Source organism: Myodes glareolus, chromosome 5 (genome assembly GCF_982192425.1).
Source record: "Myodes glareolus chromosome 5, mMyoGla1.1, whole genome shotgun sequence".
Taxonomy (NCBI): Eukaryota; Metazoa; Chordata; class Mammalia; order Rodentia; family Cricetidae; genus Myodes; species Myodes glareolus.
Genome location: NC_142030.1, coordinates 4,449,398 through 4,463,156, shown reverse-complemented (window position 1 = coordinate 4,463,156; position 13,759 = coordinate 4,449,398). Strand labels below are relative to the sequence as shown.

General features: G+C 46.3%; 1 protein-coding gene across 6 annotated transcripts in view; it reads right to left on the bottom strand.

Moving 5' to 3' along the window:
- The window catches only part of Rps6kc1 (ribosomal protein S6 kinase C1), a 141,525-nt gene that overhangs the window by 106,298 nt on the left and 21,468 nt on the right, over positions 1-13,759 (bottom strand). For 5 of the 6 annotated variants that reach the window (XM_087906031.1, XM_087906034.1, XM_087906033.1 and 2 more), the window contains 2 exons: positions 3,356-3,471; positions 1,825-1,918 (listed from right to left, as the gene is read on the bottom strand). In XM_087906031.1, coding sequence (XP_087762157.1) covers positions 1,825-1,918; positions 3,356-3,471 — 210 coding nt within the window. Of the gene's footprint in view, positions 1-1,824; positions 1,919-3,355; positions 3,472-6,999; positions 7,022-13,759 lie in introns of those variants that run through there. The other variant, XM_085687535.2, reaches the window with a different exon arrangement.

Below are 13,759 nucleotides of genomic sequence, written 5' to 3'. Positions count from 1 at the left end.
TGTGAGCTTTCAGGATCTGAACTCAGATCCTCACTCTCAGACAGCAAGCAACTCACCACAGAGGCCTTAGCCAGCCTTATAAAATAGACTTTTTTAGTCCTTTTGCACCTTCCCAGTAATCCTCCTCCAATGTTTAAAAAAAAAAAAAACTATCTAAAATGTAGCAGGTTAGCAGCAAGGCCACCTGCATCCCTCAAGCAGGCTAGCAGAGGAGAGAAGTGCTCCCTCCCACAGGCTGTGCTCCCGTGTCCACCACCATCTCAGTAATTCTAATAAAACACACGTTTCAAATAGAAGAGAAGTGTTCGTGAACAGTGAGCCCTCCTCTCACCTTCAGGGATGGGGCCTAATTGCTCTGCACAGAGGAGAAAGAGAGGAGCTGGTGTCACATGTGGGCAGGAAAGGGGTAAGAGCACGTGCTCACAACTGTCCAGAACTCCAGCTCCAGGGCACCTGACACCCTCCTCTGATCTCCGAAGGCACCAAACACACATGTGGGTGCACAGACACATATGCACTTAAGCCACTCACACACATAAAATAAGAGAAAATCTTTTTTAAAATTAAGAAAAATGTACATTTTATGTGAAAACAAATCCTCTGATGTTCTTGTTTCACACTCGGGTCTGAAGGAGGACTCTTTGGTCCTGTACTGCAGCCATCGTAAACAAAGAGAAAGCCCATATTTCCGTGTTTCCATCAGTACTTTCCTTTTGAACTAAACTAGAATTCACCAATCACACGTTTAAAATGCAAACAACGACTATCATAATAATCACTTAGCATGTCTGTCTGGGATGTGAACTTCTCCAGAGGCTTGTATGCTTGCTCCTTGGTGGAACTGTGACCAAGTAGAACCAACAGAGCTGGGACACAGCAGGAGATCCCAGGAGGACATCACCTTCAGAGGACATAAATGTAGTTCTTGTGGGACCTGATGAAAAAGACCGGCCCTCCTCAGTCTGGATTCCTATCTTGGCAAGTGTGTGGTTTTGAGTGTGAAATGTCCCCCACGGGCTCATGTGTCCAAACTGGTTCCCTGTCAGTGGTGTCACTTTTGAAAGTTACAGAGCTGTTAGAAGGTGGGGTGTAGCTGGGAGAAGCGGGCCGATGGAGGGCTCTGCAGATGTCTTTCAGTAGAACTGATCAGCCAGGCTTCGACGCCTCTGGAGGGAGAGGATGCCACCATCTATGCACCTTCAACACCCTTCAACATTTTAAAACACCACTCCAAGGAAAATCATTTCCAAACACAAGACTCCTCTGCTTCCGTCCTGGTCCATCACTAAAAACAGACAGGTCTCCAAATCACTCCCATCCAGGACAACGTCCATATGAAATGGGCTCTGGGTAGCCTTTCCGCCTCACCTGGATCCCCACAGGCAATGAAGAATTACTGTGGACACCACTGACTCTATACTCCCCTCACGGCCTATGACTCTCAAGTCAATGCTAAAGTTAGAGAAAAGAAGCACCCATCGCCTATGGGGCTTAATTCTTCCCGGGTGACAGGCCTCATTTAAAGTTGGCCTTGACATGGACTAAGAGTCAGGTACCGCTGGGTAGACTCCAGCAGGCAGGCACTCACAGCAAGGTTCACTGTCTGTGCATGGAATGTCTTACTGAGGTCTGACTCCCTCGCTATGTCATCAGGGCGAAGCTGCCGGGCAGATGTGAGGCATCACCAAGCCAGCCCAGGACCGCTGTGTGGACATCAGCTAAAGGAAGGCCCTCCAACTCTCGGAAACAGCTGCTGTTCCAACGCAGTGTGACCCGCATCCTCTGCAACCGAAGCCTCTGAAGCACAAGAGTAAAGTGTCTTACCTTCCGCACCACACTCAGGAAAGGTGTCAGGCAGGGAGTCTGGGTACTCGTCAGCAGGACCAATTAGTGCAGAGCCGTCATTAATTACCCCACCCTGGAAGGGCAGAGCAATCATGCAGCCTTGTCAATAAGAGCACAGAAAGATGGGCAATGAACAAAGAAGCACTCACAAGGCTGTGCGAGCTAACCCATGGATTTAACTTTTGCAGAGCGTCAGGAAAGCACATCGGTCTGGCTCCACGGTAAAGATGTGTCACAGCCACGCTCGGGGGAAACAGAGGACACAGGGGCAAATGACTTCCACAGGCTCTCTCTGCAAACCTAAGCTGCTCTGAAGATAATCTGTTCCTTTTTTAATTCATATTTCTAATAATACTACCACGCTTAATGTAACTTTTTTAGACAAGGTCTCACTGTCTAGCCCTTGCTGGCCTGAAACCCACTATGTCGACCAGGGTGGCCTGCCTGTGCTTCTTGAATGCTGGAATCAAAGATATGTACCTCCACACCAGCTATATTGTGAGAGCACATTGTTTAAAATCTGCCACCGATTTTAAGAAAATGTACTAATACCAAAAAAAGAGAAAAAAAAACTCACAAAACCCAGCAGCTGGTCAACTCACAGTGTTCTTAGGGCCTGATCATCTAACTAGTGTGGGGCTCATCAGAAAGTCATTAGATTTTATCAAATCATAAATAATCTATCCATAGCACCTCCGATGATCTGAGAAGATACTTATATGGGAAAGCTACCTGCGTACACCATAAAGAAATTAAAGTTATCTTTAGTAAGGAGACTTTTATTTTATTTTATTTTATGGGTAGATTTGTGTGCCTGAATGCATGTATGTGCGCCCAGATGTGCGGCACCTACAGAGCCAGTGGGTGTAAGATCCCCTGGAACTGGAGTTACAGGCAGTTGTGCACACCTCATGTGAGTGCTAAGAGTCAGACCCAGGTCCTCTGCAGGAACAGCGAGAGCTCCTGACTGCTGAACAAGGCGTGGCGTTCCTGCCACCAAACCCAGCACTGGAGGATCACGGGAGTCACTGGGCTACGGTGCAGAATCCTGTTTCAGAATTAACTAAAACTGAATCTCCACGCGATCACTCCTTTAATCATGCATCTAAGTTTACAAATTCAGGTCACAGAGCTATTGTTCCTCTGTTCACACTCAGATGGCAGTCACCACACTGGCAACAGCAGGGATGCCATGACGGGACTTTATGGACTGACTACTCTAATCATGGACAAGGAGGCGGACAATCCTTAAGCAATTGCGTCACTGAAATACTGACGCCTTTGTGCTTTAATGTCCAGCTTGCCGTCTTCTGCGCCAACACGACAATCGATTCATCAGATGGCAAGGGGAATGCAGACCTTCTCTCCCCCGACCCGACAGAGGACTAGGGATGCTCTCCCCTGCCGCAGACAACAGATGCTGCACTGGAACCTCTGCTTCCTCGTACAGATCAGAACTCTAGAGCGAAGGAGCCCCCCCTGAATCTCCACACCCACACAGACTACGAACCTTGAAGAAGTCCTCCAGCTGCTTGCTGTTGTACAGGGCGGGAATGTTGGCAGAGAACTGGAGCAAGTCTTCGGCGCACTGGCGTCTCTCCTCAATAACAGTCTTGTCAAATCGCCCTACGAGTCAATGAGAGTCAACACTTATGGACAGAACGACAGCTTGGTTTAGGCCCAGGGAGCGAAGCTACCACAGGCCATGCTGCACATCTGCAGTGCTCAGCACGCAATCATCAAAGCCACGTCATGGCCTTACAATGTTTTTGATGAAATGGAGCCGCACTGTCAACTGATAAACAGGCTGTATTCCAAACCCGGGTCCTGCCCACATAAGAAACTCACGATGTAAGAACATGGCAATCTGAAACTAAAGTTGAAAGAGGATTTTAAAGAATTCAAATGACTTCCTCTAGTCATTTAATACCGCAATCACTCACACAATTTTCCCTTTTCGACTCCTTTGTTTACAAAGGAGGCTGAAGAGCGGGAATTACGAGGACATCTGTATTAGCAGTGGGGTCAAAAACCTCAGCTTGAAGCAGAAAGTTTTTATGCTAAATTCTGTTTGTGCTGCTGGTGACGGCTCATGAAGGCCTGCTCGTGAGAAAATAGGCACCCAGAACAGGCATGCTCCACTCCACAAGGATGGCACAGCGGCTCAAACACAAGCTCTAATGACACGTACAATGTGAACACGCATAGGAGATTTTCCAGTGTGATAGCTCTGCACAGCTTCCCCACGCGATCACCTGATGACATGTCGCGTGCCCTGCACATGCTGCCTGGAATGCTTTAAAAATACCAACTCAAAAGGGCAGTGTCCTCGTAGGCTGAAAACATCCTAAGTGGTTTTGCAAAGCACTAACAAAATCCTGAGACAAAAGGCACTCCTAGGTCCCAAGGCACTAAAATCCCCTCTCTCGAGTCTCCTGCCTGTGGAAAACTATCTATGTAATGTCTAAAAGTTATTGTACTGTGTGGAGGAGGAGGTAGGCCTGGGCTCAAATTCAAGCTCCTGCACTCCCCACTTTAAAGTGTCCTGTGGACAAAGGGAGTCACAGACCATTAACTCTCCTGTGGCCACAGCAAGCCTGCAACAACACTACACAGATCATCATGGTGTCGGAACCTTCACAAAGTTTCAGTGACAAGCACACAAAGTATGCTAGCAAATCTGTGTGAGCTGTTGCTGATTAACGAAGACAGAGAAACCCTCTGTAAAATATGTCTTAAGGTGGAACATTCTTATAGAAGACCCTAACAGGATACATTGCAAGACAGACAGAAAGACAGACAGACCAAGCCGTAACTCACAGACTGTAGATTCAGCAATGCTATAGAACCTTCAAAAATATCCTTTCCCCGCCCTTCAGAGCCCGGGACTTAGTAAAGGCCAGCGGCAGTCAGCTGCAGGGTTCCTACCATCTGGAATTCTGGTACACTACAGAACAAGGCAGCAGTCACTATCCAAATAGAAAGTTTCCTAGGCTCTGACTGGCCTAGAACTCATTACAAAGACCAGGCTGGCTCTGCCCTAAAGAAGATCTGCCTGCCTCTGCCTCCAGAATGCTGAGACTAAGGGCCACCATGTCCAGCCTCTCCCTCTCTCCCTTCTCAAAATATCCCTGACTTCCCCTAACATGTGTCAGCCAAGACTGCATTGTTCCCTGTCGGCCTGGACTTGGGTCTGACCAACAGAACAGCAACAAAAGATGCACAGTTGCTTGCCTGAAATCCACTGAAAGGCAGCTGCAAACACCCTCTCCATGCTTCTCGCCTAGTTCCCTTCCTGCTGTCAGGAAAGACGGTGATGTGGAAGGCAGAGGGGACAAAGCTGCAACTTCTGAGCACTGTGGCACTTCCATCCCAGACTGCAACCAGACTTCCAAATGCTTTTTAAAAAAAAAAAAAACTGGCTTTTTCTATCTTGTACGGAACTGTGCCACATGTAATCATACTGAGGATGACCCACGGCACTAAATCTGTCACTTGTTCTTGGTTCATATGCAACAAATAAACCAACTTTCCCAAAGACAAGAATACTTCCCTATCCTATGGCCTTCCCGTCCATCATATCATCCGGAAATAATACGTCAGACATCCCAAGAAGTACAACAAACATCTGAGATGAAATAATAAATAAAGTATTCAATACTGAGAAAAATTCCATAGTCAAACAGGTGAAATACCAATGATTCCTTCTAAGTAAGCATGGACCTACACTTGTAATTACAAGCCAAAATAGCTCTCTTAAAGAATACTGATTCGGCAGAGAAATGGCTGAGTGGGTAAAGCACTTGCCATGTGTCTTAACTAGACTTATATTGCTGTGATCAGCACCACGACCAAGTAACTTGAGGAAGAAAGGTTTATTTGGCTTACAATTCCACATCACAGTCCTACCTCAAAACAAGTCAAAAAATCAAAGCAGGAACCTGGAGGCAGGAGCTGATATAGGGACCATGGAGGATGTTTTCTGGCTTGTTTCTCATACTTTGCTCAGCCCACTTTCTCATACAGCTCAGGACCATCTACCCAGGGGTGGCACCACCCTCCATAGGCTGGGCCCACCATAATCAACCACAGGCATTTTCTCAATGAAGGTTCCCACTTCCCAGATGACTTGTGTCAGGTTAACTAAAAGAACAGACCAGGACACTATGCAAGCATAAAGTCTTGGTTCTGATCCCCAATGACCACAGCAAAGCCGAGCACAGCAACATGAGGCTTGAATCCCACTCTGGGTAAGGGCACAGGGCCCCCTGAGTGCCTGCTGGACAGCCAGTCTAGATGAATCAGCAAGTTCCTGGTTCAGTGAGAAACCCATCTCCAAAAGTAAGGTGGACTGTGATTGAAAAAGACATCAGGTGGGTGGTGATGGCACACACTCTTAATCCCAGTACTCAAGAGGCAGACGTAGAAAGATCTCTGTAAGTTCAAGACCAGCCTGGTCTACAGAGCTAGTTCCAGGACAGTTAGGGCTGTTACATAGAGAAATCCTGTCTCAAAAAACAAACAAACAAATATAGATAGATAGATAGATAGATAGACAGACAGACAGACAAGACAGACAGACAGATAGATAGAGATAGAGAGATATTTAGATATCTGACATGGACTTCAGCCTTCATACACATGCATGCATACACAAGCAGATACATATGAACACATACACACACAAACACAGTTAAAAGTGAGTAATATTACTGCAAACATCTATGGTTTTGGAATAGAAGCAGAAATAGTGCTGGGGTTTTTATGTTTTAACCACATAACCACTGCACACCATCTTCAAATACAGGAAGCACATGCTGAGAAGTCAACATAACACTTATTAGTAAGAAAATGATACCTTAAAGATCTCATCTTTATTTGAAACAAATATATATAAGGATGAAGAGAGTGGTTAGAGAGATTAAGAACACTTGTTGCTCTTGCAGAGGACCCAGGTTTGATTCTTAACCACTCGCCACCATCCATAACCACAATTCCAGTCCACTTCAGTCCCTTCTTCTGCCCTCCAGGACACCAGACACACATGTGATACAGACTCACATCTCACATGCAAGCAAAACACTCATATACATAAAATAAAATTTTTTAAAAGACAGGGGGTGGGGTGTCTTTAATGCTAATAACTCAGCTCACCCTCCCATCGAGCCAGAGGAAATTGCTGAAACAGCAGAATAAATCTGTTCAAAGTTTGTATTTGTTGTACTTCTGTTGACCTGGATGCATTCTGAGTCCACTAAATCTGGATAAAAGGAGATAAAGTAATGTTTTCAGAGTACCACAAAAAATAACAGTTTATGTAAAAAAGATTTGATTATATTGAGCCATCTCATCAGAGTCCATGTAAATACATGCTCACTTCTTTGTTTCCAAAAGAGCTTGGGATATTTTTTTAATTGTATTGGGGGCTGGGGAGATTTCTCAGTGAATAAAGCTCTTGTTGCACAAACATGAAGACCTAAACTCAAACTCCCAGCCCCGTATAAAGAACAAGGCACAGCAGCATCCTTCTGCAGTCCTGATGCAGCAGAGGCAGAGACAGGAGGGTCCCTGGAGGTTCACTGACAGCCATGCTAGCCAATCAGTGAGCTCCGGTAAAGCAAGAGGGGAAGGGAGAGAGAGAAGATACCTGCAGTCCACCTCTGGATCAACACACACATGTTCTGGCACACAAACCCGTGCATACATGAAAACATCCATCACTCATATAACAAAAAAATGCAGAATAGACACAAAGATACAAAAGAATATTATTATAATAACTACTGACCCTAGCAGAGATAGCAAAATGTCTCCCTTCTTTTGAGATAGTCTCACTAAGCAGCCTGGCTGCCCTGGAACTTGCTATGTAGCCCAGGCTGGCCTAACATTCACAGAGATCCCCTACCTTTGCCTCCCAAGTGCTGGAGTTACAGGTGTGTGCCACCACACTCAGTTTTTTATGTAGCAGCACTCAGGTGTGACCTGGGGGCAGAGATACTTCCGACCCCTGCCCATGGTAAGCCCCTAGTGTGCTCTAGTTTCCCTGGAAATGCAGCCGCTTCTCTCACAGCCGCTTCGGGGTTCTGCTACAGTGCTGATGTTAGCTGCCCATGAGCAGGACAGAAAGACTGCCAGCAAAGACATAAAATACAAGCAAGTTTTTCCTAGGAATGTTCATCATTCGCAATACCACAAACCACATACACTTTGTACATTGAAAGTAAGTTGCTCTCCCACCAAAAAACCATCCAGTAACACGCTCCTTATTAATCACCAAGCTGGGCAGCCCAGGAAAGGAGCCACGGTCTATCATTTACAAGTACCCTTTGGGATTTCGTTTTCCAATTTTTTTTGAAACGGGATCTACTTATAGCCTAGACCAGCCTAAAACTCATGGGCAATCCTCCTGCCTCACCCTTCTGAGTGCTGAAATTATAGGTGTGTGCAAACGTGCCCATTTTATTTTCTTTACTATAACTTAGAACAACTCAAAGAGCCATTACAATTGTTTATTTATTTTTAAATTTTATTTATTTATTTTAGGTCTATGCACACACACCAGAAGAAGCATCAGATCTCATGGGGCTAGTTACAAATGGCTGTCAGCTGCTATGTTAAGTACTGGGAATTGAACTCAGGACCTTAAGAACAACAGCCTTAACTCAGCTCTTAACTGCTGAGCCGTCTCTCCAGACCCTACAAGTTTTGAAATTGTAATGCTGAGTCAGGTACAGAAGCCCACTCCTTACTCAGTGGAGTAAGCACTCCGGGGCTGGACAGGAACGCTGCCAAAAGGGTGAAGTCAGTCTGGGCTCTGGGCTACAAAGTAAGTGAGTTCTGTGCAAGACTAAGCCACAGAGAAAAAAAGAATGAGAATTAACCACAAAATACAAAATGCCAATACCAAATGAGTCCTGCAACCTGAAACTGACCCTCATCCAGTATGAACCAGCAAAAGCTTGATGCTAATGCCTGGTGGCAAAACTTCATTCACAGTTCAGACAGAGAACAAGCATGGTGGGTCCTCAGGTGGGAACTACCCCCAGTCAGGTGGGAACTACCCCCAGTCAGGTGGGAACTACCCCCAGTCAGGTGGGAACTACCCCCAGTCAGGTGGCACTAAGAGTACAGAGTTAACAGCTGGGTCCCTGACTCCCAGCACCTGGGCAGAGCATGCCAGCTGTGCCTGGAACTGGGACTGGGCCGGCTAAGTCTGGGCTTCTAACAAGAGCTTTGAGAAAAGCCCAAGAAAGGAAAGTTTGTCCTGAATAGCATGCCGTAAGGAATGGGAGGGTCTCAGATTCTACAGAATCTTCCTAACTCTGAGTCTGTCGTTCTCAATAAATCTCCCAGTGAAGCAGGAAGCATACGGCCAAGCTCAGGCTGTGACCTGCAAGGAGGTGGGTGGCACTCAGGGTTTTTCCTCTTTTCCTTTGGTTTTACGGTGCTGGAGTTGGAACCCAGGACCTCCCACACAGTAGGCAAGGGCTACCCTGAGCTACATACCAGCCCTGGGTTTGTCATTTTTGTGGCTTGAACAATAAACATGTTTTAGGCTGTGTCCCAGGACTCAGGAGGCTGAGGCAGGAAGAATGTGAGTTCAAGGCTAGCCTGGGCCACACTGTGAGCTCCAGGATAGCCTAGCCCACAGCATAAGCTCTTGTCTCAAAAATAAATAAGTAAATACATTCTAAAATCACGTGACAGGGAAAAGGTGTAGCTCAGGCAAAGCTGCTAAGCCATAACTATGGGCCAAAAAAGACACATGAAGGACAGAGGGGGAAGTGTGCACAGGGGTGGGCTGCTTCACACAGGAGTGGGCCGCTTCACACAGGAGTGGGCCGCTTCACACAGGAGTGGGCCGCTTCACACAGGGGTGGCCCACTTCACAACACCGCACAGAAGTCCCTTTCATGGTATGCTATTGCATTGTGGCCATCAGGAAAATACAGGAAGTTCTGTTAAATATGACAGTAGAGTCGGGTAGTGGTGGTACATGCCTTTAATCCCAGGACTCAGGAGGCAGAGACAGACAGATCCCTGTGAGTTCGAGGTCAACCTGGTCTATAGAGTGAGTTCCAAGACAGGTTCCAAAACTACAGAGAAACCCTGTCTAAAAAAAAAAACAAAACAAAACAAAAATTACAAAAAAGACACTATTGTAAGTTATTATGAAATAACGGTGGGGAGGAAGCTGTGCACAGAGACACAGGAAGGGCTAAGAAGGCTGAGAATGAGCAGCCCTGGAAATGGAACACAAGTGCCCACTGCCCCATTCTTTTAGGTTCCCTTCTCTAAAGCTGAAATTTTTGTAAATTAAAAAAAAATGGAAAAAAAGATAAAAGGAGTATTACTTGATATCACTGAATACAATATGTATTTTAAAACATTAGTAAAATATTTACAAAAAGTTTCAGTTAAATAGAAAGTGCTGATTGGTTGTCCTTGGAACCAGGAAAAGAGAGCAGCTCATCCCACAGGAAACACAGACTGGAAGTCTGAAAGGCTAAACAGAAACGGAGCTCAGTGTCAGAGGAGACACAGGGAGGGCGAGGCAGAGAACCAAGCAACAGGTAACAACTAACATCTGGACACGCTGAACACACTACAGAAGCCGAGTAAGAAGCTCCACTGGGCAGTAATTCTCTGAGACCACATTGCAAAGCTGACGGGGTTGTAAATGCCTTTAATCTTAGCACTGGAGAGGTGGAGGCAGAAGATAAGTATTCAAGGACATCCTCAGCTACATAGCAAATTTAAACCCATCCCGAACTGCCTGGGCTCCTGTGACTGCATGGGTAACAGGTACTGGGCAGTAACGTGGCTGATGCCATCTGACCGCTGTGGAGCCTTCTCTTCACTGTGGCCCCGCACAGAAGATGCATCACTGACATTCTGCAGATTTAGTGACAGTCCTTCCTGCTGAGTCTACCTAGTCAAATAGACAGATAGCTAGCCAACAGTCCTCTCCACACAGCCACAGCTGTGGCCTGCAGGGCTCACTGGAGTTAGCAAGTGTTACAAATGAGCTGTACCATTTACTAAAAGAGACAAATTACTCATTTATTAAGACTAATAAGGAAGTGTGGAGATAGACAAAGATAATCCATTAACAACAGGCACTAAACTGAGAGCATCCGCTGAGAAGCCACGCTGACACGGTGACAACTGCAATGACTTAAAAAGTCAAACTGTGTCTTCGACATCAAAGTCTAGGGGGCTGGAGAGCTGGCTCAGTGGTTAAAAGCACATACAGCCCTCGCAGAGGACCAGAGTTCAATTTCCAACACCCACATTGGGTGCCTCACAACTGCCTGTAACTTGAGCTCCAGGGACCTTGGGCACAGCACTCATGTGCACAGACCCAGACAGAGAGACACATGCACATACACATAACTTAAACTAAGTCTGAACGTGCTTTAAAAATTCACAGTATGAAAAATACATGGTGAGGATACTAACAACCCTCCTGACTCACAGAAGCTATCAACATAGGCAGGCGCTCTTCACATGGGGCGGGAGGGTCTGCTCATCAAATACAGCATTCATTGTTCAATATTTGCTTTAACCCAAAAATGCAGCTCAGGCAGGCCATGGTGCTGCACACCTTTAATCCCAGCACTCGGGAGGCAGAAGCAGCAAGATCTGTCCGTCTGAGACCAGCCTAATCCACACAGCAAGTTTCCAGTCAGCAAGAGCCACACAATGACACCTTGCCTCAAAATCAATTAATTAACTTTAGATGAGAGAAAAGTGAATACATATACATGTCTATGTATATACACATACATGCACATCTCATGCACCCTTCTAACTCCAGCACATTTCCTACAGCTTCAGACTGGGCACACCCATGACATGTGTGGTGGTGTGAATGAGAATGGCCCCCATAGCTTCAGACTGGGCACACCCATGACACGTGTGGTGGTGTGAATGAGAATGGTCCCCATAGGCTCATGGATTTGAAGGCTTGGTCACCGGGGAGTGGCACTGTTTGAAAGGATTAGGAGGTGTGGCTTTATTAAAGGAAATGTGTCACTGGGGGTAAGCTCTAAGGTTACAAAAGCTCATGCAAAACCCAGGGTCTCTCTTTCTGCTGCCTGTGGATCTGGAATAGAACTCTCAGCTACTTCTCCACCACAGTATCTACCTGTGACCTGCAGTGCTTCCCACCAAGATGATAATGAACTAAATCTCTGAAACCGGAAGTCAGTCCAATTAAGTGCTTTTTTTTTTAACAAGGGCTGCTGTGGTCAGTGTGTCTCTTCACATTAGTAGAACTAAAACGATACACACAATATTCATTCTCAAAGTGTGGTCCAGGGCATCCTGAGGGCCAGTCAACATGGTTAATCATCTCTGTGATGACACCATGGCATTCACGGCATCTTTCTGTGCTGACAGTTACACGAATGGTCTACACACAATGGCAGCAAAGCTGTGGCCCCTGAGTAGGGCACCAGACCACAGCACCAAACCTACTAACAATTATTTTGCTACTTTCTGCCACTTTCTCATAAAAACTGTCGTGGCAGTTTCACTGAGGAAACACCATCAATGAAACAGCAACAATTAGTAAACTGATTGAATCCTGACCCTTGGAGAACTCTTATTGAAATTTTTGCTTATCATAGAAAAAAGGAAAGTAGCTCAGAAAATTGAAACTGGCAGTGGAGCTGAATTGTGTGACAAACAGGCCAGGAAAACTGGGGGATATGGAGCTGTGAACCAGAGGAGCCTAAATCCTAGTGATTGCTACAGCTGGGCTCAGAAGACCAGAATGCTCAGAAAAACACAAGAACGGAAGGCCACGTCAGAGGTGCATAGAGGAAAGAGAAAGAACTCTACCAGGAATTCACCTAGAAGCCATTTGTTTCTACTCTGGCAAAGACCCAGACTGCATTCTGCCTATGTCCTGAGAACTAAATGAAGCAAAACAAAAAATAATAATTTATTTGGTGGAGATTTCCAGGCAGCCCGACAGCCAGGTTGTGGCGTGATCTCTTTGTACTGCAGTTAGCCATGTTTATGTGGGGAAGGGTGGAGAGGGGGGGAAAACGATGCACTTATGGCTGCGAGCAGGGCTGACATGGTAAAGTAACTGCAAGTCAAGACACTATACAACCACAGAGACTTTACTCTGGGGCTGGGGCACGGGAAAGGCACTTGGAGGGCAGAGCCAGCCCATCGTACTGTCTGGTTTTGTGTGTCAACTTGACACATGCTAGAGTCATCAGGAGCCTCAGATGAGGAAATGCCTCCATGAGATCCAGCTATAGGGCACTTTTCATTTAGGGATCAGTGTGGGAAGGCCCAGACCTTGGTGGGAGGTGCCATCCCTGGGCTGTTGGTCCTGGGTTCCATAAGAAGGTGGGTTGAGCAAGTAAGTCATCGGAAGCAAGCCAATAAGTAGCTCCCCTCCATGGCCTCTGCATCATTTCCTGCCTCCAGGTTCCTGCCCTGTTTGAGTTCCTGTCCTGACTCCTTCAGTGATGAACAGCATTGCTGAAGTATAAGCATAATAAACCCCTTCCTCCCCAGCTTGCTCTTTGGTCATGGTGTTTCATCACAGCAATGGGAACGCTAACTAAGACACCATTCAGGGTCACACATGTGAATGATACATCTTTTCTTAGCTTCCCAGTCTCTCTGCCTGGCCAGAGATGCAGCTACCCCATGTCTGAGAAGAGGAAATGTATGTTATATGAACTATACTAGGGCATGTGAGCACAGCGTCAAGGGCTTGCTGAACTGGATGAATCATCACCGTGGGTGAGAGGGCTCGGCACAGACCACCATTAGCTAATCATCACATTTAATCAGTTTTAGGGCTGAGCTGAATGAACATCAGTGGCAGAAAACTTGTCTAGCAAGTATGAGGCTCTAGATTCCACTCCCAGTCTGACGGGTGGGG